Source organism: Tamandua tetradactyla, chromosome 16 (assembly GCF_023851605.1).
Source record: "Tamandua tetradactyla isolate mTamTet1 chromosome 16, mTamTet1.pri, whole genome shotgun sequence".
Lineage (NCBI taxonomy): Eukaryota > Metazoa > Chordata > Mammalia > Pilosa > Myrmecophagidae > Tamandua > Tamandua tetradactyla.
In genome coordinates this window covers 24,381,416-24,409,028 of record NC_135342.1, presented here as the reverse complement: position 1 = coordinate 24,409,028, position 27,613 = coordinate 24,381,416, and the positions used below count along the sequence as shown (strand labels likewise).

Here is a 27,613-nt window from a genome sequence, read left to right as displayed (position 1 = left end):
ATGAACAACCAGGCGCGCGCTCCAGCCCCCTCCCAGGTCCGGACCCCAGCTCCGGTCCGGACCCCGACGCCAGGCCAGGCCCCGACCTCTGCCCGCCCTCCGCCGCGGGTCCGGACTCCGACCCCAGTTCCACCCCCAACCCCGATCCGACCCCCGACCCCGATCCGGACCCCGACCCCGACCCCAACCCGGACCCCGATCCGACCCCCGACCCCAACCCGGACCCCGACCCCGACCCCAACCCGGACCCCGACCCCGATCCGACCCCCGACCCCGATCCGGACCCCGACCCCGATCCGACCCCCGACCCCGATCCGACCCCCGACCCCGATCCGACCCCCGACCCCGATCCGACCCCCGACCCCGATCCGACCCCCGACCCCGATCCGGACCCCGACCCCGATCCGGACCCCGACCCCGATCCGGACCCAGACCCCGACCCGGACCCAGACCCCAACCCGGACCCAGATCCCCGCCCCGACTCCGATCCTGGCCCGGACCCCGTCCCCGACCCCGACCACGGCCGGGACCCCGACTCCGGTCCGGGCCCCCAACCCAGCCCCATCCGGGCGCGCGGCCCCGGCCCCGGAAGCGATCTCCGCCCAGGAATCCTTCCCGACCCGCGTCCTGCCTTTGGATCCGTCCCCAGAACAGACTCCCGAACCACCTGCGTCGCCTGATGAGGCCCCTGTACAGGCGCCGGATCCCAAGCGGGTCCCATCGATTACTGGGTCTTCTAGGACCCCCCAAGGGCCCCTTGCGGCGCTCACTCCAGCGCCCTCTACGGTCCTGGGGCCCACCTATGCGACCTCCCCGAGGGCGGACTCATTGCCCGAGCTGATCGACTCCACTCCCGGGCCTATCCCGGCGCCCGTCCTGGGGGCCAGCCCGTCGCCCATCTCCTTGCCGGTTTCTGCCAACACGCACGCCTCGACCAGCGAGAACTTCCAAACGGACAAGAGAATCATGATTCGAGTGGTCTACTGGTGAGGGGCTGCCCCCACCCCCACCTGCCTTCCTCCCCATTGGGAAAGGGCTGGATAGGGTAGGTGCTGGAGCTCTGGGTATCTGGAGGTCAGGGTGTGGGGGAGGAAGTCCCACAGAACCCCAAAGTCCCAATTCTCAGCTTGGAGACTTGGCACCTTCCATCATTCTCTTTGAGGCTGGAGAGACCTGGGTTCAAATCCCTACCCTACGGCAACAATGCCATTTCTGGCTCTAAGCTTCATTCACTTTCATTCATTCATGTTTTCAAAATTTTAAACTTTTAATTTTGAAGTACTTTCAAACTTACAGGACAGTTACATAAATAATACCACCCCTCCCTCCCCACAGAGGATTCAAACATACCTCTATCCCCCCAGATACCCAGATCCACCAATTTTGACATTTTGACACATTTGCCAGATCACTCGACTAGTATACCTGTCTTTGCGACTATTTATCAATCAATTTCAGAGCATTAGCGTCTTGGTAGTATATATCATTGATGTGAAGCTTATAGTCAACGTTCACATTTTTTCATATGTCCCAATAATGTCCTTTTGCATCTTCTCTCTTCCCTTGTTAGATCCTGTCCAGAAACATGTTTTGCCTTTAGTTGTCATTATCTCTCTATTTTTTTTTAAATTGTGGGAACATATATGAAGCATAAATTTCCCTTCAAGCATACCATTCAGTAAGGTCATCCCGTTCTGTGGGATTAATCACATTCGCCATGTTACAGTCCCCTCATCACCTTCCATCACCATCTTCCCAAAGAGACCCATTTTGCATCAACTCCCCATCCCCCCCCCCCCCCCCCCCCCGCAATCTGAACTCTAATTTCTGTCTCTATAAGTTTGCATGTTCTCTGATATTTTCTTTGTAGTTACCAGGGGCTTAAATTTAACATCCTAGACTAGTGACAATATCGTTTGCTTTGATACCAACTTAACTCCACTAGCACACAGAAACTACATTCCTATACCTCTCTATCCCCCTACCTTTATGCGGTTCCTGTCATAAATTACATGTTTATACATTATGAATCCAAAACTACTGATTTACCATTACATTTTATGCATTTGTCTTTTAGACCCTTTGGGAAGTAACAGAAATGGAGTTACAAATAAAAACACAATAATGCTGGCATTTATATTTACCCATGTCATTACCCTCACTGAGGATCTTTGTTTCTTCATGCATTTTTAATTTATTCTCTATTGTCCTTTCCTCTCAACCTGTACGGCTCTTTTTTAGTAATTCTTATAGGGCTGATCTAGTGGTGACAAACTCCTTAGCTTTTATCTGGGAGTGTCTTAATATATTTCTCATTTGTGAAAGGCAGTTTTGCCAGATATAGAATTCTTGGTTGGCAATTTTTTGCTTTCAGCACTTTAAATGTGTTCTCCTAATGCCTTCTTGCTTCTATGTTTTCTAATGAGAAATCTGAACCTAATCTTATCGAGGCCCCCTTGTACGTGACGTGTCACTTTTCTCTAGAAGCTTTCAGAATTCTCTATCTTTGGCATTTGTTAACTTAATTATAATGTGCTGCAATGTGGGTCTATTTGAGTTCATTCTGTTTGGAGTTCATTGAGCATCTTGGATATGCCTATTCACGTCTTTTGTTAAACTTGGGAAATTTTCAGCCATAATTTCCTTGAATATTCTCTGTGCCCCCTTCTCTCTTTCTTCTCCTTCTGGGGATCCCACAACATGTATAGTGGTAGACTTGATGGTGTCTCACATGTTCAATGGGCTCTGGTCACTTTTATTCCTTCTGCTCCTCAGACTGGATGATTTCACTTGTTTTCTCTTCAAGTTCACAGATTCTGTCTTCTGCCAGCTACAGTCTGCTGTTGAGTCCTTCCAGGTAATTTTTTAATTTTTGTAATTGTGGTCTTTAGCTCTTTTGTTTCTTTTTTTTGTTTTTTTTTATTAATTAAAAAAAGAATTAACAAAGCAATTAGAAATCATTCCATTCTACATGTACAATCAGTAATTCTTAATAACATCACATAGTTGCATATTCATCACTTCTTAGTACATTTGCATCGATTTAGAAAAAGAAATAAAAAGACAACAGAATAAGAATTAAAACAATAATAGAAAGAAAAAAAAAAACCTATACCTCACATGCAGCTTCATTCAGTGTTTTAACATAATTGCATTACAATTGGGTAGTATTGTGCTGTCCATTTCTGAGTTTTTATATCCAGTCCCGTTGTACAGTCTGTATCCCTTCAGCTCCAATTACCCCTTCTCTTTTTTTTTTTTAATTAACGGAAAAAAAGAAATTAACCCAACATTTAGAGATCATACCATTCTACATATGCAATCAGTAATTCTTAACATCATCACATAGATGCATGATCATCATTTCTTAGTACATTTGCATCGGTTTAGAAGAACTAGCAACATAACCGAAAAAGATATAGAATGTTGATATAGAGAAAAAAATAAAAGTAATAATAGTAAAATCAAAACAAAACAAAACAAAACAAAAACCTATAGCTCAGATGCAGCTTCATTCAGTGTTTTAACATGATTACTTTACAATTAGGTATTATTGTGCTGTCCATTTTTGAGTTTTTGTATCTAGTCCTGTTACACCGTCTGTATCCCTTCAACTCCAATTGGCCATTATCTTACCCTGTTTCTACCTCCTGCTGGACTCTGTTACCAATGACACATTTCAAATTTATTCTCGAATGTCTGTTCACATCAGTGGGACCATACAGTATTTGTCCTTTAGTTTTTGGCTAGACTCACTCAGCATAATGTTCTCTAGGTCCATCCACGTTATTACATGCTTCATAAGTTTATCCTGTCTTAAAGCTGCATAGTATTCCATCGTATGTATATACCACAGTTTGTTTAGCCACTCTTCTGTTGATGGAGATTTCGGCTGTTTCCATCTCTTTGCAATTGTAAATAATGCTGCTATAAACATTGGTGTGCAAATGTCCGTTTGTGTCTTTGCCCTTAAGTCCTTTGAGTAGATTCCCAGCAATGGTATTGCTGGGTCGTATGGCAATTCTATATTCAGCTTTTTGAGGAACCGCCAAACTGCCTTCCACAGTGGTTGCACCATTTGACATTCCCACCAACAGTGGATAAGTGTGCCTCTTTCTCCGCATCCTCTCCAGCACTTGTCATTTTCTGTTTTGTTAATAATGGCCATTCTGGTGGGTGTGAGATGATATCTCATTGTGGTTTTGATTTGCATTTCTCTAATGGCCAGGGACATTGAGCATCTCTTCATGTGCCTTTTGGCCATTTGTATTTCCTCTTCTGATAGGTGTCTGTTCAAGTCTTTTTCCCATTTTGTAATTGGGTTGGCTGTCTTTTTGTTGTTGAGATGAACAATCTCTTTATAAATTCTGGATACTAGACCTTTATCTGATATATCATTTCCAAATATTGTCTCCCATTGTGTAGGCTGTCTTTCTACTTTCTTGATGAAGTTCTTTGATGCACAAAAGTGTTTAATTTTGAGGAGTTCCCATTTATTTATTTCCTTCTTCAGTGTTCTTGCTTTAGGTTTAAGGTCCATAAAACCGCCTCCAGTTGTAAGATCCATAAGATATCTCCCAACATTTTCCTCTAACTGATTTATGGTCTTAGACCTAATGTTTAGATCTTTGATCCATTTTGAGTTAACTTTTGTATAGGGTGTGAGAGATGGGTCTTCTTTCATTCTTTTGCATATGGATATCCAGTTCTCTAGGCACCATTTATTGAAGAGACTGTTCTGTCCCAGGTGAGTTGGCTTGACTGCCTTATCAAAGATCAAATGTCCATAGATGAGAGGGTCTATATCTGAGCACTCTATTCGATTCCGTTGGTCAATATATCTATCTTTATGCCAATACCATGCTGTTTTGACCACTGTGGCTTCATAATATGCCTTAAAGTCAGGCAGCGCGAGACCTCCAGCTTCGTTTTTTTTCCTCAAGATGTTTTTAGCAATTCGGGGCACCCTGCCCTTCCAGATAAATTTGCTTATTGGTTTTTCTATTTCTGAAAAATAAGTTGTTGGGATTTTGATTGGTATTGCATTGAATCTGTAAATCAATTTAGGTAGGATTGACATCTTAACTATATTTAGTCTTCCAATCCATGAACACGGTATGCCCTTCCATCTATTTAGGTCTTCTGTGATTTCTTTTAACAGTTTTTTGTAGTTTTCTTTATATAGGTTTTTTGTCTCTTTAGTTAAATTTATTCCTAGGTATTTTATTCTTTTAGTTGCAATTGTAAATGGGATTCGTTTCTTGATTTCCCCCTCAGCTTGTTCATTACTATTGTATAGAAATGCACCAGATTTTGGAATGTTGATCTTGTAACCTGCTACTTTGCTGTACTCATTTATTAGCTCTAGTAGTTTTGTTGTGGATTTTTCCGGGTTTTCGACGTATAGTATCATATCGTCTGCAAACAGTGATAGTTTTACTTCTTCCTTTCCAATTTTGATGCCTTGTATTTTTTTTTCTTGTCTAATTGCTCTGGCTAGAACCTCCAACACAATGTTGAATAATAGTGGTGATAGTGGACATCCTTGTCTTGTTCTTGATCTTAGGGGGAAAGTTTTCAATTTTTCCCCATTGAGGATGATATTAGCTGTGGGTTTTTCATATATTCCCTCTATCATTTTAAGGAAGTTCCCTTGTATTCCTATCTTTTGAAGTGTTTTCAACAGGAAAGGATGTTGAATCTTGTCAAATGCCTTCTCTGCATCAATTGAGATGATCATGTGATTTTTCTGCTTTGATTTGTTGATATGATGTATTACATTAATTGATTTTCTTATGTTGAACCATCCTTGCATACCTGGGATGAATCCTACTTGGTCATGATGTATAATTCTTTTAATGTGTTGTTGGATACGATTTGCTAGAATTTTATTGAGGATTTTTGCATCTATATTCATTAGAGAGATTGGTCTGTAGTTTTCTTTTTTTGTAATATCTTTGCCTGGTTTTGGTATGAGGGTGATGTTGGCTTCATAGAATGAATTAGGTAGTTTTCCCTCCACTTCAATTTTTTTTTTTTTTTTTTTTTGTGGTATGTTTTGGGTTTTATTCATTTCTCTTTTTTTTTTTTTAATTTTTAATTTTTTTTTTATTAATTAAAAAAAGAATTAACAAAACAATTAGAAATCATTCCAATCTACATGTACAATCAGTAATTCTTAATAACATCACATAGTTGCATATTCATCACTTCTTAGTACATTTGCATCGATTTAGAAAAAGAAATAAAAAGACAACAGAATAAGAATTAAAACAATAATAGAAAGAAAAAAAACAAAAAAAACAAAAACAAAAAACCTATACCTCACATGCAGCTTCATTCAGTGTTTTAACATAATTGCATTACAATTGGGTAGTATTGTGCTGTCCATTTCTGAGTTTTTATATCCAGTCCCGTTGTACAGTCTGTATCCCTTCATCTCCAATTATCCCTTCTCTTTTTTTTTTTTTTTTTAATTAACGGAAAAAAAGAAATTAACCCAACATTTAGAGATCATACCATTCTACACATGCAATCATTAATTCACTTCAATTTTTTTGAAGAGTTTGAGGAGAATTGGTACTAATTCTTTCTGGAACGTTTGGTAGAATTCACATGTGAAGCCATCTGGTCCTGGACTTTTCTTTTTAGGAAGCTTTTGAATGACTAATTCAATTTCTTTACTTGTGATTGGTTTGTTGAGGTCATCTATGTCTTCTTGAGTCAAAGTTGGTTGTTCATGTCTTTCCAGGAACCCGTCCATTTCATCTAAATTGTTGTATTTATTAGCGTAAAGTTGTTCATAGTATCCTGTTATTACCTCCTTTATTTCTGTGAGGTCAGTAGTTATGTCTCCTCTTCCATTTCTGATCTTATTTATTTGCATCCTCTCTCTTCTTCTTTTTGTCAATCTTGCTAAGGGCCCATCAATCTTATTGATTTTCTCATAGAACCAACTTCTGGTCTTATTGATTTTCTCTATTGTTTTCATGTTTTCAATTTCATTTATTTCTGCTCTGATCTTTGTTATTTCTTTCCTTTTGCTTGCTTTGGGATTAGTTTGCTGTTCTTTTTCCAGTTCTTCCAAGTGAACAGTTAATTCCTGCATTTTTGCCTTTTCTTCTTTTCTGATATAGGCATTTAGGGCAATAAATTTCCCTCTTAGCACTGCCTTTGCTGCATCCCATAAGTTTTGATATGTTGTGTTTTCATTTTCATTTGCCTCGAGGTATTTACTAATTTCTTTTGCAATTTCTTCTTTGACCCACTCGTTGTTTAAGAGTGTGTTGTTGAGCCTCCACGTATTTGTGAATTTTCTGGCATTCCGCCTATTATTGATTTCCAACTTCATTCCTTTATGATCCGAGAAAGTGTTGTGTATGATTTCAATCTTTTTAAATTTGTTAAGACTTGCTTTGTGACCCAGCATATGGTCTATCTTTGAGAATGATCCATGAGCACTTGAGAAAAAGGTGTATCCTGCTGTTGTGGGATGTAATGTCCTATAAATGTCTGTTAAGTCTAGCTCCTTTATAGTAATATTCAGATTCTCTATTTCTTTATTGATCCTCTGTCTAGATGTTCTGTCCATTGATGAGAGTGGGGAATTGAAGTCTCCAACTATTATGGTATTTGTGTCTATTTCCCTTTTCAGTGTTTGCAGTGTATTCCTCATGTATTTTGGGGCATTCTGGTTCGGTGCGTAAATATTGATGATTGTTATGTCTTCTTGTTTAATTGTTCCTTTTATTAGTATATAGTGTCCTTCTTTGTCTCTTTTAACTGTTTTACATTTGAAGTCTAACTTGTTGGATATTAGTATAGCCACTCCTGCTCTTTTCTGGTTGTTATTTGCATGAAATATCTTTTCCCAACCTTTCACTTTCAACCTATGTTTATCTTTGGGTCTAAGATGTGTTTCCTGTAGACAGCATATAGAAGGATCCTGTTTTTTAATCCATTCTGCCATTCTTGTCTTTTGATTGGGGAATTCAGTCCATTAACATTTTTTTTTATTAATTAAAAAAAATTAACTAACACAACATTAGAAATCAATCCATTCTACATATGCAATCAGTAATTCTTAATATCATCACATAGGTGTATGCTCATCATTTCTCAGTACATATGCATCGATTTAGAGAAAGAAATAGCACGACAACAGAAAAAGAAATAAAGTGATAACACAGAGAAAACACAAATAAAAATAAAAAGTACAAAAATATATAAGAGAAAGAAAAAAAACAAAAAAGAAACTATAGATCAGATGCAGCTTCATTCAGCGTTCCAACATAATTACATTACAATTAGGCAGTATTGTGCTGACCATTTTTTTTTTTTTTTTTTAGACATCATACCATTCTACATATGCAATCAGTAATTCTAAACATCATCACATTGATGCATGATCATTGTTTCTTAGTACATTTGCATCGGTTTAGAAGAACTAGCAGTATAACAGAAAAAAATATAGAATGTTAATATAGAGAAAAAAAATAAAAGTAATAATAATAAGAACAAAACAAACAAAACAAAACAAAACAAGAACCTATCGCTCGGATGCAGCTTCGTTCAGTATTTTAACATGATTACTTTACAATTAGGTATTATTGTGCTGTCCATTTTTGAGTTTTTGTATCTAGTCCTATTGCACAGTCTGTATTCCATCAGCTCCAATTACCCATTATCTTACCCTGTTTCTAACTCCTGCCGAACTCTGTTACCAATGACATATTCCGAGTTTATTCTCGAATGTCCGTTCACATCAGTGGGACCATACAGTATTTGTCTTTTAGTTTTTGGCTAGACTCACTCAGCATAATGTTCTCTAGGTCCATCCATGTTATTACATGCTTCATAAGTTTATCCTGCCTTAAAGCTGCATAATATTCCATCGTATGTATATACCACAGTTTGTTTAGCCACTCGTCTGTTGATGGACATTTTGGCTGTTTCCATCTCTTTGCAATTGTAAATAACGCTGCTATAAACATTGGTGTGCAAATGTCTGTTTGAGTTTTTGCCCTTAATTCCTTTGAGTAGATTCCCAGCAATGGTATTGCTGGGTCGTATGGCAATTCTATATTCAGCTTTTTGAGGAACCGCCAAACTGTTTTCCACAGTGGTTGCACCATTTGGCATTCCCACCAACAGTGGATAAGTGTGCCTCTTTCACCGCATCCTCACCAGCACTTGTCATTTTCTGTTTTGTTGATAATGGCCATTCTGGTGGGTGTGAGATGATATCTCATTGTGGTTTTGATTTGCATTTCTCTAATGGCCAGGGACATTGAGCATCTCTTCATGTGTCTTTTGGCCATTTGTATTTCCTCCTCTGAGAGGTGTCTATTCAAGTCTTTTTCCCATTTTGTAATTGGGTTGGCTATCTTTTTGTTGTTGAGTTGAACAATCTCATTATAAATTCTGGATACTAGACCTTTATCTGATATGTCGTTTCCAAATATTGATTCCCATTGTGTAGGCTGTCTTTCTACTTTCTTGATGAAGTTCTTTGATGCACAAAAGTGTTTAATTTTGAGGAGTTCCCATTTATTTATTTCCTTCTTCAGTGCTCTTGCTTTAGGTGTAAGGTCCATAAAACCGCCTCCAATTGTAAGATTCATAAGATATCTCCCGACATTTTCCTCTAACTGTTCTATGGTCTTAGACCTAATGTTTAGATCTTTGATCCATTTTGAGTTAACTTTTGTGTAGGGTGTGAGATATGGGTCTTCTTTCATTCTTTTGCATATGGATATCCAGTTCTCTAGGCACCATTTATTGAAGAGACTGTTCTGTCCCAGGTGAGTTGGCTTGACTGCCTTATCAAAGATCAAATGTCCATAGATGAGAGGGTCTATATCTGAGCACTCTATTCGATTCCATTGGTCGATATATCTATCTTTATGCCAATACCATGCTGTTTTGACCACTGTGGCTTCATAATATGCCTTAGTCAGGCAGTGCAAGACCTCCAGCTTCGTTTTTTTTCCTCAAGATGTTTTTAGCAATTCGGGGCACCCTGCCCTTCCAGATAAATTTGCTTATTGGTTTTTCTATTTCTGAAAAATAAGTTGTTGGGATTTTGATTGGTATTGCATTGAATCTGTAAATCAATTTAGGTAGGATTGACATCTTAACTATATTTAGTCTTCCAATCCATGAACACGGTATGCCCTTCCATCTGTTTAGGTCTTCTGTGATTTCTTTTAGCAGTTTTTTGTAGTTTTCTTTATATAGGTTTTTTGTTTCTTTAGTTAAATTTATTCCTAGGTATTTTATTCTTTTAGTTGCAATTGTAAATGGGATTCGTTTCTTTCTTTTTTTTTTATTTTATTTTATTTTATTTTTTTATTAATTAAAAAAAGAATTAACAAAACAATTAGAAATCATTCCAATCTACATGTACAATCAGTAATTCTTAATAACATCACATAGTTGCATATTCATCATTTCTTAGTACATTTGCATTGATTTAGAAAAAGAAATAAAAAGACAACAGAATAAGAATTAAAACAATAATAGAAAGAAAAAAAAACAAAAAAAACAAAAACAAAAAACCTATACCTCACATGCAGCTTCATTCAGTGTTTTAACATAATTGCATTACAATTGGGTAGTATTGTGCTGTCCATTTCTGAGTTTTTATATCCAGTCCCGTTGTACAGTCTGTATCCCTTCATCTCCAATTATCCCTTCTCTTTTTTTTTTTTTTTTAATTAACGGAAAAAAAGAAATTAACCCAACATTTAGAGATCATACCATTCTACACATGCAATCATTAATTCTTAACATCATCACATAGATGCATGATCATCATTTCTTAGTACATTTGCATTGGTTTAGAAGAACTAGCAACATAACCGAAAAAGATATAGAATGTTAATATAGAGAAAAAAATAAAAGTAATAATAGTAAAATCAAAACAAAACAAAACAGAACAAAACAAAAACCTATAGCTCAGATGCAGCTTCATTCAGTGTTTTAACATGATTACTTTACAATTAGGTATTATTGTGCTGTCCATTTTTGAGTTTTTGTATCTAGTCCTGTTGCACAGTCTGTATCCCTTCAGCTTCAATTACCCATTGTCTTACCCTGTTTCTAACTCCTGCTGAACTCTGTTACCAATGACATATTTCAAGTTTATTCTCGAATGTCCGTTCACATCAGTGGGACCATACAGTATTTGTCCTTTAGTTTTTGGCTGGATTCACTCAGCATAATATTCTCTAGGTCCATCCATGTTATTACATGGTTCATAAGTTTATCTTGTCTTAAAGCTGCATAATATTCCATCATATGTATATACCACAGTTTGTTTAGCCACTCTTCTGTTGATGGAGATTTTGGCTGTTTCCATCTCTTTGCAATTGTGAATAATGCTGCTATAAACATTGGTGTGCAAATGTCCGTTTGTGTCTTTGCCCTTAAGTCCTTTGAGTAGATACCTAGCAATGGTATTGCTGGGTCGTATGGCAATTCTATATTCAGCTTTTTGAGGAACCGCCAAACTGCCTTCCACAGTGGTTGCACCCTTTGACATTCCCACCAACAGTGGATAAGTGTGCCTCTTTCTCCGCATCCTCTCCAGCACTTGTCATTTTCTGTTTTGTTGATAATGGCCATTCTGGTGGATGTGAGATGATATCTCATTGTGGTTTTGATTTGCATTTCTCTAATGGCCAGGGACATTGAGCATCTCTTCATGTGCCTCTTGGCCATCCGTATTTCCTCTTCTGAGAGGTGTCTGTTCAAGTCTTTTTCCCATTTTGTAATTGGGTTGGCTGTCTTTTTGTTGTTGAGATGAACAATCTCTTTATAAATTCTGGATACTAGACCTTTATCTGATATATCATTTCCAAATATTGTCTCCCATTGTGAAGGCTGTCTTTCTACTTTCTTGATGAAGTTCTTTGATGCACAAAAGTGTTTAATTTTGAGGAGTTCCCATTTATTTATTTCCTTCTTCAGTGCTCTTGCTTTAGGTTTAAGGTCCATAAAACCGCCTCCAGTTGTAAGATCCATAAGATATCTCCCAACATTTTCCTCTAACTGTTTTATGGTCTTAGACCTAATGTTTAGATCTTTGATCCATTTTGAGTTAACTTTTGTATAGGGTGTGAGAGATGGGTCTTCTTTCATTCTTTTGCATATGGATATCCAGTTCTCTAGGCACCATTTATTGAAGAGACTGCTCTGTCCCAGGTGAGTTGGCTTGACTGCCTTATCAAAGATCAAATGTCCATAGATGAGAGGGTCTATATCTGAGCACTCTATTCGATTCCATTGGTCGATATATCTATCTTTATGCCAATACCATGCTGTTTTGACCACTGTGGCTTCATAATATGCCTTAAAGTCAGGCAGCGCGAGACCTCCAGCTTCGTTTTTTTTCCTCAAGATGTTTTTAGCAATTCGGGGCACCCTGCCCTTCCAGATAAATTTGCTTATTGGTTTTTCTATTTCTGAAAAATAAGTTGTTGGGATTTTGATTGGTATTGCATTGAATCTGTAAATCAATTTAGGTAGGATTGACATCTTAACTATATTTAGTCTTCCAATCCATGAACACGGTATGCCCTTCCATCTATTTAGGTCTTCTGTGATTTCTTTTAACAGTTTTTTGTAGTTTTCTTTATATAGGTTTTTTGTCTCTTTAGTTAAATTTATTCCTAGGTATTTTATTCTTTTAGTTGCAATTGTAAATGGGATTCGTTTCTTGATTTCCCCCTCAGCTTGTTCATTACTAGTGTATAGAAATGCTACAGATTTTTGAATGTTGATCTTGTAACCTGCTACTTTGCTGTACTCATTTATTAGCTCTAGTAGTTTTGTTGTGGATTTTTCCGGGTTTTCGACGTATAGTATCATATCGTCTGCAAACAGTGATAGTTTTACTTCTTCCTTTCCGATTTTGATGCCTTGTATTTCTTTTTCTTGTCTAATTGCTCTGGCTAGAACCTCCAACACAATGTTGAATAATAGTGGTGATAGTGGACATCCTTGTCTTGTTCCTGATCTTAGTGGGAACGTTTTCAATTTTTCCCCATTGAGGATGATATTAGCTGTGGGTTTTTCATATATTCCCTCTATCATTTTAAGGAAGTTCCCTTGTATTCCTATCCTTTGAAGTGTTTTCAACAGGAAAGGATGTTGAATCTTGTCAAATGCCTTCTCTGCATCAATTGAGATGATCATGTGATTTTTCTGCTTTGATTTGTTGATATGGTGTATTACATTAATTGATTTTCTTATGTTGAACCATCCTTGCATACCTGGGATGAATCCTACTTGGTCATGATGAATAATTCTTTTAATGTGTTGTTGGATACGATTTGCTAGAATTTTATTGAGGATTTTTGCATCTATATTCATTAGAGAGATCGGCCTGTAGTTTTCTTTTTTTGTAATATCTTTGCCTGGTTTTGGTATGAGGGTAATGTTGGCATCATAGAATGAATTAGGTAGTTTTCCCTCCACTTCGATTTTTTTGAAGAGTTTGAGGAGAGTTGGTACTAATTCTTTCTGAAATGTTTGATAGAATTCACATGTGAAGCTGTCTGGTCCTGGACTTTTCTTTTTAGGAAGCTTTTGAATGACTGCTTCAATTTCTTTACCTGTGATTGGTTTGTTGAGGTCATCTATGTCTTCTTGAGTCAAAGTTGGTTGTTCATGTCTTTCCAGGAACCCGTCCATTTCCTCTAAATTGTTGTATTTATTAGCATAAAGTTGTTCATAGTATCCTGTTATTACCTCCTTTATTTCTGTGAGGTCAGTAGTTATGTCTCCTCTTCCATTTCTGATCTTATTTATTTGCATCCTCTCTCTTCTTCTTTTTGTCAATCTTGCTAAGGGCCCATCAATCTTATTGATTTTCTCATAGAACCAACTTCTGGTCTTATTGATTTTCTCTATTGTTTTCATGTTTTCAATTTCATTTATTTCTGCTCTAATCTTTGTTATTTCTTTCCTTTTGCTTGCTTTGGGGTTAGCTTGCTGTTCTTTCTCCAGTTCTTCCAAATGGATAGTTAATTCCTGAATTTTTGCCTTTTCTTCTTTTCTGATATAGGCATTTAGAGCAATAAATTTCCCTCTTAGCACTTTCTTTGCTGCGTCCCATAAGTTTTGATATGTTGTGTTTTCATTTTCATTCGCCTCGAGGTATTTGCTAATTTCTCTTGCAATTTCTTCTTTGACCCAGTCGTTGTTTAGGAGTGTGTTGTTGAGCCTCCACGTATTTGTGAATTTTCTGGCACTCTGCCTATTATTGATTTCCAACATCATTCCTTTATGGTCCGAGAAAGTGTTGTGTAAGATTTCAATCTTTTTAAATTTGTTAAGACTTGCTTTGTGACCCAGCATATGGTCTATCTTTGAGAATGATCCATGAGCACTTGAGAAAAAGGTGTATCCTGCTGTTGTGGGATGTAATGTCCTATAAATGTCTATTAAGTCTAGTTCATTTATAGTAATATTCAGATTCTCTATTTCTTTGTTGATCCTCTGTCTAGATGTTCTGTCCATTGATGAGAGTGGTGAGTTGAAGTCTCCAACTATTATGGTATATGAGTCTATTTCCCTTTTCAGTGTTTGCAGTATATTCCTCACGTATTTTGGGGCATTCTGATTCGGTGCGTAAATATTTATGATTGTTATGTCTTCTTGTTTAATTGTTCCTTTTATTAATATATAGTGTCCTTCTTTGTCTCTTTTAACTGTTTTACATTTGAAGTCTAATTTGTTGGATATTAGTATAGCCACTCCTGCTCTTTTCTGGTTGTTATTTGCATGAAATATCTTTTCCCAACCTTTCACTTTCAACCTATGTTTATCTTTGGGTAGTCCATTAACATTTAGTGTTATTACTGTTTGGATAATATTTTCCTCTACCATTTTGCCTTTTGTATTATATATATCATATCTGACTTTCCTTCTTTCTACACTCTTCTCCATACCTCTCTCTTCTGTCTTTTCGGTTCTGACTCTAGTGCTCCCTTTAGTATTTCTTGCAGAGCTGGTCTCTTGGTCACAAATTCTCTCAGTGACTTTTTGTCTGAGAATATTTTAATTTCTCCCTCATTTTTTGAAGGACAATTTTGCTGGATATAGGAGTCTTGGTTAGCAGTTTTTCTCTTTTAGTAATTTAAATATATCATCCCACTGTCTTCTAGCCTCCATGGTTTCTGCTGAGAAATCTACACACAGTCTTATTGGGTTTCCCTTGTATGTGATGGATTGTTTTTCTCTTGCTGCTTTCAAGATCCTCTCTTTCTCTTTGACCTCTGACATTCTAACTAGTAAGTGTCTTGGAGAACGCCTATTTGGGTCTAATCTCTTTGAGGTGCACTGCACTTCTTGAATCTGTAATTTTAGGTCTTTCATAAGAGTTGGGAAATTTTCAGTGAAAATTTCTTCCATTAGTTTTTCTCCTCCTTTTCCCTTCTCTTCTCCTTCTGGGACACCCACCACACGTATATTTGTGCGCTTCATATTGTCCTTGAGTTTCCTGATACCCTGTTTAAATTTTTCCGTTCTTTTCCCGATAGTTTCTGTTTGTTTTTGGAATTCAGATGTTCCATCCTCCAAATCACTAATTCTATCTTCTGTCTCTTTGAATCTATCATTGTAGGTATCCATTGTTTTTTCTATCTTTTCTACTTTGTCCTTCACTTCCATAAGTTCTGTGATTTGTTTTTTCAGTTTTTCTATTTCTTCTTTATGTTCAGCCCATGTCTTCTTCATGTCCTCCCTCAATTTATCAATTTCGTTTTTGAAGAGGTTTTCCATTTCTGTTCGTATATTCAGCATTAGTTGTCTCAGCTCCTGTATCTCATTTGAACTATTGGTTTGTTCCTTTGACTGGGCCATATTTTCAATTATTTGAGCGTGATCCGTTATCTTCTGTTGGCGTCTGCGCATTTAGACAGATTTCCCTGGGTATTGGATCCAAAAGTTTGGAAGATTTTTCTGTGAAATCTCTGGGTTCTGTTTTTCTTATCCTTCCCAGTAGGTGGCGCTCGTGGCACACGTTTGTCTGCGGGTCCCACCAGTAAAAGGTGCTGTGGGACCTTTAACTTTGGAAAACTCTCGCTGTCCGGGAGGTTCGCTAGCCGAAGCGGCTTGAGCCGGCCCGGGGTCCGAACGCAGGGAGGGTTGCTGGCTGCTGCAGCCCGGGAAAGCGCCCGTCCGAATTTCCTAGTCGGCCCGGGGCGACAAGCGTGGCGGGCGGGCGCCAGCGGCAGCGGCCCGCCCGGGAGAGTGCACGTTCCCGGGGAGTCACAGTTTGGAAGGGCCCCCCCGTCACCATTCTCCGTGGCCTGGGGATTTCCGATCCAATTCTCTCAGTTGGTCCGGGGGGCCACGCGTGGTGTGGGCGCCAGCCACCGCGGTTTCAGGGGACCGCCTCTCCAATTCTCCCAGCCGGCCCGGGAAGGGGGAAGGGAGTGACTCCGGCCGCTTGCCGCCCCGCCCGGTGAAGCCCGCGGGCCTCGGCGATCTCACCCGAGTGGCTTCTCTCAGCCAGCCAGCCGTTCCAGGATGGGGTATGCTGTCTTTTTTATCTCTGTTGTGGCTTTGGGAGCTGTTCTGTGTCGTTTCTACTCCCCTAGTAGCTCTCCTGGAGAAGAAACTAAGATCCGCACGTCTTACTAAGCCGCCATCTTCTCCGGACGTCCTTGGTTCCTTTTTATAATTTCCATCTCTCTATTGATATTCTCTTTGTGTTCATCTATTGTTTTCCTTTAGCTCTTTGAGCATTTTAAATATGCTTATAATCCTTGTCTAGAATGTTCTGGATGTGGTCTTCTTCATTCGTGGTTTCTAATGCTTTGATCTTCTTTACCTGGGCTATTGCTTTCAGTTCTTTGTATGTTTTGCAATCTCCTGTTGAGATTTGGGCATTTTGATATTTTAATGTGTTATCTCTGGAAATTATACCCTGGCATATCTGCATATCTGTACCTTAAACTGGTGTGTGGATAGTGTTACAACAGAACTTTCTTTGAATGCCAGGAGCTAACCAAAAAAAAAAAGGAGGGGAAAAAGTAAATGCCTTTCCTGGTCTTTGCAGATTGACCTGTACAAGGGCTCTCCTTTAGGGATTATCCACAAAATGAGTTTAGAGACTAGCTTGAAGACAAAGCATAGGGGCCACCCTGATCTGTCTGAGCCTGCTTCTTGTCTTGGAGATATGCATGTCGTCCTCGGAATTCCCCTGTTTACATAGATTTGAATGTCCCCTCTTCCCTTAAGAAACACTCTTCTCCCCATCCTGGGCACTGCACTGTACATCTTATAGCCAGCAATCCCTTGCCCCAGGCAGCCACTTGATTGTTCTCCCACAAGGTTCTGTAGGAGGCTCTGTGAACTGCCATCTACATGCAGGGCAAATTCTGGGACTTGAGGCCAACATCACGCAGATTGGGCCAGACATGCATGCTCCCAGGCTGTGCATGAGGGTCTCTCTGCTCCCTTTGGAACTGGGAATCCATACCGGTAGCGTGGGCTGGCTCTGCACAGAGCTGGTGAGTGGTGGGGGAGGAGATCCTACTGCTTAATTTTAAGTGGGCTTTTTCTTGATTCATGCTCACCCTGGTATGGCAGTCCTTTAACTATTTTTTGGTGCTTTAAGAAAGGTGTTTCTGTCTGTTTTACTGTTTGCTCAAAGCTTCTGTGAAGGGATGGAAGCATCTTACCCTGCCATTCTGATTAGGGTGGGATGGAGAGTCCCATTCATTCATTTTTTCTGTCTTTTTTAATTTATTGAAACTGGCTTTGTGACCCAGCATATGATCTTTCCTTGAGAATGATCCATGAGCACTTGAGAAAAAATGTGTGTTCTGCTCTTGTGGGGGTATAATGTTCCGTGAATGTCTCTTAAGTCTAGTTCATTTATTGTATTATTCAAATTCTCTATTTCTTTATTGATCCTCTCTCTAGATGTTCTATCCTTTGATGAGAGTGGGGAATTGAAGTCTCCAACTATTATGTAGAGGTGTCTATTTCTCCCTTCAGTGTTGTCAGTGTGTGCCGCATGTATTTGGGAGCACTCTGGCTTGGTGCATAAATATTTATGATTGTTATTTCTTCTTGTTGAATTGTTCCTTTTATTAAAGCATAGTGTCCTTCTTTGTCTTTTTTAATTGTTTTACATTTGAAGTCTAAATTGTTGGATATTAGTATAGCTACTCCTGCTCTTTTTTGATTGTTGTTTGCATGAAATGGCTTTTCCCAACCTTTCACTTTCAGCCTATTTTTGTCCTTGGGTCTAAAATGAGTCTCCTGAAGATAGCCTATAGATGGGTCCTGTTTTTTAATCCATTCTGTCAGTCTATGTCTTTTAATTGGGGAGTTTAATCCATTAGCATTTATTGTTATTACTGTAAAGACAGTATTTTCTTCTACCGTTTTGCCTTTTGGATTTTATATGTCCTACCTCATTTTACCCCCTTTTCACCTTTTACTAATAGTCTTCATTTCTATACTCTTCTCCAGACCTCTCTCTCCTGCCTTTTCCTATATGCCTGTAGTGCTCCTTTTAGTATTTCTTGTGGAGGCAGTCTCTTGGTCACACATTGTTTCAGTGATTGTTTGTCTGAAATTGTTTTAATCTCCCTATCATTTTTTTTTTCATGAACAGGCACCAGGAACCGAACCTGGGTCTCTGGCATGGCAGGCAAGAACTCTGCCTGCTGAGACACCATGGCCCACCCTTCCTGTCATTTTTGTTATTTAGTTTAGTTCAGTTTTCTTTTCTTGTTCCCTTCATTTCTGAAGTACAATTTTGCTGGATATAGAGTTCTTGGTTGGCAGTTTTTCTCTTTTAGAATCTTAAATATATCATTCCAGTGCCTTCTAGCCTCCATGATTTCTGCTGAGAAATACACACATCATCTTATTGGGATTCCCTTGTATGTGATGGATTGCTTTTCCCTTGCTGCTTTCAAAATTCTCTCTTTATCTTTGACATCTGACAGTCTGATGAATAACTGTTTTGAAGTATGTCTATTTGGATCTATTCTGTGTGGGACATGCCGCACTTTTGGAGCTATAATTTTTTGTCTTCTATAAGAGATGGGAAAATTTCAGTGATTTTTCCTCCATTAGTTTTTCTCCTCTTTTTCCTTTCTCTTCTCCTTTTGTGGCACCCACAACATGTATATTTGTGCACTTCATGTTGTCATTCAGTTCCCTGAGACCCTGCTGGTATTTTTTCCAATCTTTTCCCTATATTTTCTTTTGTGTGTCACATTTCAGATGTCCAGTCCTCTAGTTCAATAATCCTTTCTTCTGCCTCTTCAAATCTGCTGTTGTAGGTTTCCACTGTTTTTTAAAAATCTCTTTTGTTGTACCTTTCATTCCCAAAAGTTCTGTGATTAGTTTTTTTCAAACCTTCTATTTCTTCTTTTTGTTCACCCAATACCTTCTTTATGTCCTCCCTCAACTTGTTGATTTGATTTTTGATGAGATTTTCCATGTCTGTTTGAACATCCTGAATTAGTTATTTCAACTCCTGTATCTCATTTGAATTGTTGGTTTGTCCTTTCATTGGGCCATGTCTTCTATTTTCTTAGTATGACTTGTTATTTTTTTTTATTTTTTTTATTTTCTTATTTTTTATTTTTTTTATTAACGGAAAGAAAAAAAAAAGAAATTAACACAACATTTAGAAATCATACCGTTCTACATATGCACTCAGTAATTCTTAACATCATCACATAGATGCATGATCATTGTTTCTTAGTACATTTGCATCGGTTTAGAGGAACTAGCAACACAACAGAAAAAGATATAAAATGTTAATATAAAGAAAAGAAATAAAAGTAGTAATAATAGTAAAAAACAACAACAACAAACAAACCAACAAGCAAACAAAAACAAAAAAAACCCTATAGCTCAGATGCAGCTTCATTCAGTGTTTTAACATGATTACTTTATAATTAGGTATTATTGTGCTGTCCATTTTTGAGTTTTTGTATCTAGTCCTGTTGCACAGTCTGTATCCCTTCAACTCCAATTGGCCATTATCTTACCCTGTTTCTAACTCCTGCTGAACGCTGTTACCAATGACATATTTCAAGTTTATTCTCGAATGTCCGTTCACATCAGTGGGACCATACAGTATTTGTCCTTTAGTTTTTGGCTGGATTCACTCAGCATAATATTCTCTAGGTCCATCCATGTTATTACATGGTTCATAAGTTTATCTTGTCTTAAAGCTGCATAATATTCCATCGTATGTATATACCACAGTTTGTTTAGCCACTCTTCTGTTGATGGAGATTTTGGCTGTTTCCATCTCTTTGCAATTGTAAATAATGCTGCTATAAACATTGGTGTGCAAATGTCCGTTTGTGTCTTTGCCCTTAAGTCCTTTGAGTAGATACCTAGCAATGGTATTGCTGGGTCGTATGGCAATTCTATATTCAGCTTTTTGAGGAACCGCCAAACTGCCTTCCACAGTGGTTGCACCCTTTGACATTCCCACCAACAGTGGATAAGTGTGCCTCTTTCTCCGCATCCTCTCCAGCACTTGTCATTTTCTGTTTTGTTGATAATGGCCATTCTGGTGGGTGTGAGGTGATATCTCATTGTGGTTTTGATTTGCATTTCTCTAATGGCGAGGGACATTGAGCAATTCTTCATGTGCCTTTTGGCCATTTGTATTTCCTCTTCTGATAGGTGTCTGTTCAAGTCTTTTTCCCATTTTGTAATTGGGTTGGCTGTCTTTTTGTTGTTGAGATGAACAATCTCTTTATAAATTCTGGATACTAGACCTTTATCTGATATGTCGTTTCCAAATATTGTCTCCCATTGTGTAGGCTGTCTTTCTACTTTCTTGATGAAGTTCTTTGATGCACAAAAGTGTTTAATTTTGAGGAGCTCCCATTTATTTATTTCTTTCTTCAGTGCTCTTGCTTTAGGTTTAAGGTCCATAAAACCGCCTCCAGTTGTAAGATTCATAAGATATCTCCCTACATTTTCCTCTAACTATTTTATGGTCTTAGACCTAATGTTTAGATCTTTGATCCATTTTGAGTTAATTTTTGTATAAGGTGTGAGATACGGGTCTTCTTTCATTCTTTTACTTATGGATATCCATTTCTCTAGGCACTGACTTGTTATTTTTGCTGGCATCTAGGCATTTGATTGCCTTAATTAGTTTATTCTAGAGGTTGTGTTCATTCTTTTACCTAGGATTTTCTTGCTGGATGGCTTTGTTCTCTGTCTGTTCTTTGGCGTTCAGTTCAACTTATTCTAGATCTCTAACATAAGTTCTGTTTAATGGATCAAAATTTCTCAGTTCTTGTTTTTCTGTTTTGCCCTGCCTATGTGGAGCTTTTTTTTTTTTCAGGAGGGTTTCTTCAGATATTATAGACCCAAGTAAGATTTTCCCAGGCTGGACTGGCCCACGTCTCAGAAGGAGGGAGTAGCCTGCATCAGTTTTCCCTGAGGGTGAGACCCAGCAGGTTGACAGACTTCTCTCCGAAGCCTCTAGACTCTGTGCTTTTCCTATTCTGCCCTGCATGTGGCACTTGTCTGCCGGTGGCTTCGCACCAGGGTAAAGTGATGTGGTGCCTTTAACTTCAGTAGACTCTCCCTGCCGGGGGCATGGTTGAGACAGAGGTGAGGTCCTGGGTAGGCATTAATTGCTTCAGTTTTCCAGTCCCTGGGGCATGAATTCCTTGAGGGAGGGATTCCACTTGAGCTGGGCCCCACCTTTCTATTGGGGAAGGTACACCCCTTAGGGAATTAAGGGAATTAACTCCTTTCTCCTGATTAGTTGCTTTGTCTTTCAGACAAGCTTAATTCTGCCCTTGCCTGGAGCAGTGTTGGAGCCTGAGAAAGCTTCCACTTCTGTCTAATGAACTGCTTAGTAGTAGAAACAAAGCAAAAAAAAAAAAAAAGCCTTTCAGAGTGGGGACTCCTGTTCTTTGGGTTTGTCAATCAAGTGCTTAAGTTGGTACATGGCTGTACGTATCTCCAGGCTCTATGTGCCCCCTTCTCTTGGGGGCAGCCCTTTTCCAGTATTTTGTCTTGTTTGAAACAAAAAACCTTGTTTTTTTCCATAACCCCTGCCCCCTCTCTACTGGGACAAAAACTCCTAGTACCTTTAGTGCTTATTCCAGATTTCTCCGTGCTGGGGCCTACTTTCAGTAGTCAGAATTTGATAATTAATTCTGCAGTTGGAGCTTGGTTGAGCTAAGCCCCTGCTGCTAGTAAAGTCTGATTTCTTTCCTCTTGGGGAACCTGCCTGCTGTGTCCAACGAGGAGGGGCACCAGCCTCATAGTTTTGGGGACTACCATTCAGTGTGGGGTCTTAGCCAGTCTAGTTTGTCCAGACAAGTGGATGCTGTGTGTGTGTTTACTGATGTAGCCCCAGCAATTGTTCTGTATTGTTCCTGGCTATTTACTAGCTGCTCTGGAAGACAGACTAAATTCCACACCTCACTAAGCCACCACCTTGCCCAGCTTCCCCATTCATTCCTTTTTGAGTGCCCTGCCCGCCATGTGCCAGGTCTGCACTGGGGATGGAGCACTGGGCAGGGCCACCTGCTCCCCTCCTGAGGCATGGCACTACTGACACAAAGGCAGCATATGTTATCAGAAAGGGAGGTGAAAGCTCTGAGGGAGGACGAGAGGGCAGAGGACGCTTAAGACTGGGTGTCAGGGGTGGCCTTTCCGAGGAGGTGGCACTGGTGCTGTACTCTCAGATGAGAGCAGCCTGCTAAGGCAGAGCCGGGGGAAGGGGAAGAGGATGTCACGGTCATGGGAGCAGCAAGTACAAAGGCCCTGGGGGCACTGGATTCTGTTCTCATTCGCTGTTCCAGATCTGACCCTCTGTTTGCAAACAACAGCAACATCAATAACAATAACCTTCCTTGACTCCCCTAGGTGCGGGGTTGAATGCGCCTGCGGGAAGGAGGTTTGGTTTTCACCTCCAGTCCCTGACCACTGACCTCTTCTAGAAGGCCGCTATTCTAGAAGGCTCTCCGTGTCCTTGTCATGCTTTCTGCCTCCCTTTTCCTCTCGTCTATCTCTGCCCAGCCGGTCCCTCCCGCCCCCTGCCTCTCTCCCCAATCCACTCTTTCTCTTTTCCTTTCCTTGTGTTTTATGTGTCTCTCTTTCTCTGTGTCCCTATCTCTGGCTCCTTGTCTCACCTATTATCTCTCTCTCCTTCCTTTCCCTTCTTTCCTCTGTCTCTGTAAATTCATTAATTTGTTCATTCAACACCAATTTATTAAGTAACTACCATGTGCCGGGCCCTGTTCTCGGCACTGGGGATAGGGCAGTGAGCAAGACAGAGAGCCTTGCCTTCACCTCACTGACATTGTGGTGTGGCAGGGCAGGGAGTGAACAATTTGACAGTAAATTATCTAGTATATTAGAAAGTGATCAGCACTGTGGACAAAAGGTGCCTGGGGGTTAGGGGACGGTTTGCCATTTTAGTTAGAACAGTCATGCTATGAAGGAGTTCACTGAGAAGGTGATAGATAAACAAATACCTGAAGAAAGGAAGAGAGGTGGTTGCATAGACCCTGGAGGAAAGCATTCTGCAGAGTGAACAAGCAGTACAAAGGTCCTGAGGCAGGGGCTTGTCTGGAACGTTGGAAGAACGTTGGATGGGGCTGTAGCTGGAGAAGGCTGAGCAAGGAGGCAGAGAGGAGTGGGAAATGAGGTCTGAGAGGTGATGGGGGCAGACTGTGAGTGGGATGCCTGGTTTTTAGCCTGAGAGAGATGAACCCATGGGAGGGCTCTGAGCAGGAGAAGGATGTGATTAGATTCAGGTGTTCACAGGCTCCCTCGGTGGTTGGGGATCTACTGATGCTGAGTCTTCCCTCCTTCTCTCTCTCTTTGTCTCTGCCTCTTGCTGTCTACCGCCAGTGGCCTCTGAAGCTATGGCCTTCGGGTGAGTAGTTTCGGCTTCGGAGCTGGGGGTAGATTAGGGAGGAGTTCCTGTTTCCCCTCCTCTGTGTCCTGGTGACCTGTGACCCATGACCCCCTTCCTCCCTGCAGTATATTCTCCTGAAAAAGAGTCTGGAGCTTCAGTTTCCAAATCATCTGCTCTTCGTGAGTGTCCTGGTAGTTTGGGGAACTGGGGGTGGCCGGGGAGGTGGTCAGGGCCCTGAGATCCCTGACGGGCTCCCACGAACTCTCAACCTTCCCTCCTCAGGAGGAGGAGAGATCTTCCCAGGCTACAGGGGAGTTTGAAGTGTTCGTGGACGGACAACTGGTCCATTCGAAGAAGGTGATTCTGAGCAAGGGTCCTGGACAGAACTGGGGGGCAGGAGGGTGGTGCTGGAGTTCAGGGCGGGCAGTGGGGAGACATGTCTGTGCTTTTTCCCTCTGTGCCCAGAAAGGTGACGGGTTTGTGGATGACAGCAGGATGCAGACTATTGTGAGCAGTATTCAAGAGGTGATCAAGAAAAGGTAGCAGGCAATGGGGGAGCCGGAGGTGAGGCGAGGGCCTGCGGAGATGGCAGTAGGAGGGCAGAGGCTGGGCTGGGCTGGGGGTGGGGGACAGGCCCAGGCCTAGCTCAGCCAGTCCTCACTGTTAAAACTAGAGACAAGTCACCTCCACCCTATTCTGAGCCTCAGTTTCCTCCTCTGTAAAATGGGGGTTGTTGAAACGATTCAGTGTGATGGCTCATGTAAGGTAACTAATAGTATGTGGAACTTTTGTTTGGTGGGTATAGTGTTTATAAATAAATTTTTTAAAAAGCAAAAAATTGGCACAGAGTAGGGCACACTGTGGACTATCATTTTTTTTTTCCAAAAGAGTATTTTAATTTTATTTTAGGTTTTAGTTGTAAAACTGGGCTAGCCAATAACAGCATGTGGCCATTTAAATTTAAAGTGGAACTTAGATACAATTACAAAAACAATTCATCAGTCACACTAGCCACATTTCAAGTCTTCAGTAGCCACAGATGGCTACTGCCTGAGGTAACGGATGGCATAGAGAACATGGAATCTATCATCCCAGAAAATTGTTACTAGCATTGTTCGAAGGTATTAAGTATGTGCACAGTAATTTACTTGCCACTGATAGTGGATTTTTTTTAAGGCACTTACCATATACACATCTGCAAGTGCTACAGGCTTAGGCCCCCGTCTGTTGCATATATAAGCTTTTACATTTATTTTCAACTTTATCTCATACAATTGATGTATGAAAAGCAGTACATGTTGAGAGTGTATGGGTTGGTGAGTTTTAACCTTTGTGTGCCCCTGTGAAACCACCACCACCATCAAGATGTGAACACATCCATTGCCCCCAAAATTTCCTCATGAGCTTTTGTAATCTCTTCCTCCTGCTCCCTGCTCCCTGGCTTTCTGTCTCCCTAGATTAGTTTTACATTTTCTAGAATTTTGTAGAAGTAGACACTATGAGTTTTAAAACCTTTTTTTTTTGTTGTGGAAATTTCTAGACATAATGACTAGTTGAGAGAAAAGAATAACGGACGCCATGTGCCCATGACCCAGTCAACTTTTATCAACTTTCCCTTGTCTTGTTTCATTTATTCTCCTCTTACTTTTTTTTTGGTGGTAGTGGTATGTGTGTGGGGGCCGCATTGTAGTATTTTAAAGTAGATTCCAGACCTCAGGTCATTTCACTGGTAACTAAATACTTCAGTATCCATCTCAAATAGACACGTTTTTGAATAAATGCAAGACCATTAGCACACTCAACAAAATTTAAAAAATGTTTTAGTACCATCTAAAACCTGTCCATGTGTCTCAGGAATGTTTTACAGTTGGTTTGTGGAGTTAGGATCCAGACAAAGTCCATATGTTTTATTACTATTTTAAATGAGTTATAAGACCAGCTTGTTTGAATTCCTACTAAGTGCCAGGCTCTTAGGTCTAGTTTTCGCAGCCGAGCTAGGTGTGGGTTCAGGGAAGGCAGAGTAGGGGTTTGAATCTCAAACCTATCATTATGCAGAACAGGGTGGTGGTTATGCATGCAGCTTTCAGGGTCACGAAGACCTGGGTTCAAATCCTGAGCCCGCCAGCCACGCCAGGCTGGAGGAGGTAAGGGTAGATGTGCTAAAGGGTTGCCAAAGTCCCTCGTCAGCATGTGACAGCGGTTGTTATTGTTGCCATCAGTAAGGAGCCGTCTGTGTGCACAGATAATGCAGCCCAAACTGGCTTAAGGGAAAAAAAAAAAGGCTTACAAGAAATAAGTCTAAAAACAACAACAACAGCAACAAGAAATAAGTCTAGGTTTTCTTTTGTCACAAGGGTGGCTGGATGCAGGATCCGTGAAGGCTGACACTGGGTCTCTAATTCTCCTTTCTTCGGGGTTCTGCTTTCTGTTTTCCTGGGTGGGCTTTATTCTCCCTTCCTGGGGTTGAGGAGAGTACAAATCCTGCAGAAGGTTCTCATTGGTCTAGGTAAGGTCACATGTCCTCCCCCAAACCAATTACTAAGGCCGAAGGGGGTGTGTACTCTCATTGGCCAGTTCTGAGTCATGTGTCCATTTCTGGAGCTGGAGTTGGCCCTGGGTGCTCCACCTGCCAGGAGAATAGGGGCTGGGTGCTATGGGTATAATATCACATTTCGTTACAGGTGAGAGGGTGAGTGATGATGGACTAGAATCCCAGCTTTGCCATTTACTGGCTGTGTGATCTGGGGCAGATGCCTCAACCTCTCTGTGCCTCAGTTTCCTTCTCTGTAAAGCAGAAATGATGATACCTCATTGAAATTTTTTTAAATTATTCAACAAATATTAGCTGAACACCTACTATGTGCTGGGTAATGTTCTAGGCCCTGGGGATACAGCAGTGAACAAAACCCCTGTCCTTCTGGAGCTCACATTCTAGAGGTGGGAGACAGACAAGGAACAAGAAGCATAGGTAAATTATAAGGCCTTTTAGGAGGTGATCAGTGATAAGGAGCAAAATAAAGCAGGAAAGGGAATGAGGAGTGCTGGAAATTTCACAACTTTCAGTTTGGTGAGGGTGATATATGAAAACTTGAAGGGTGTGAGGGACTGAGTCATGAGGGCGTCTGGGGAAGAAAGCATTCCAGGCAGAGGGAGCAGCAAGTACAAAGGCCCTGGGGTAGGAGTTTGCCTAGCATGCTTGAGAAATAGCAAGGACACCTGGGTGGGTGTTTGAATCCATGTAAATCTCTAAAACAGTGCCAGGCACCTAGTAAGCCCTGTAAAATGCTATTATTTTTATAGGGTTGTTGTACTATTGTTATTGCTATTTAAAAAATTATTATTATTTTCTCTCTTCTTTCCTCCTCTCAGGAACCTCAGCAAGATGATGAGAAGGGCTGAAATGTTGCAGTCAGGTCCTTTTCTGATGGTGGCTGGGACGAGGTTGGGGCTGAGGAGGGGTGAAAAGAGAAATACATACAGCGACTGCCTTCCTGTGTCCTGGTCTGGCTGTGTCTGCTGTGTCTGTAACAGTGCTCCTGACATCTCCCAGATTCTGGGCTGGGAGGGAGGTTCGTCGAATATAAGACTAGTTCTGTTGCTTCTTAAGTTTGCTTCTGGGAGTCTAACCTCAGCTCTTCATGCTGTCAAGGTCAATTTGTTTCTTTTGTAGCTTCTTTGTTTCCCATGCCCTGGTAAGGGGTAAGTTTTGAAACTTTCCAT

The 27,613-nt window shown here is 40.4% G+C and overlaps 1 protein-coding gene across 1 annotated transcript; it reads left to right on the top strand.

Moving 5' to 3' along the window:
* On the top strand, positions 1-27,381 carry SELENOV (selenoprotein V). The gene is made up of 6 exons (XM_077130472.1): positions 1-986; positions 23,887-23,911; positions 24,019-24,072; positions 24,176-24,250; positions 24,359-24,457; positions 27,263-27,381. Exons 1-5 carry the CDS (start codon positions 1-3, stop codon positions 24,434-24,436), a joined length of 1,218 nt encoding a protein of 405 aa, XP_076986587.1. The 3' UTR covers positions 24,437-24,457; positions 27,263-27,381.
* Positions 27,382-27,613: the final 232 nt, after the last annotated feature.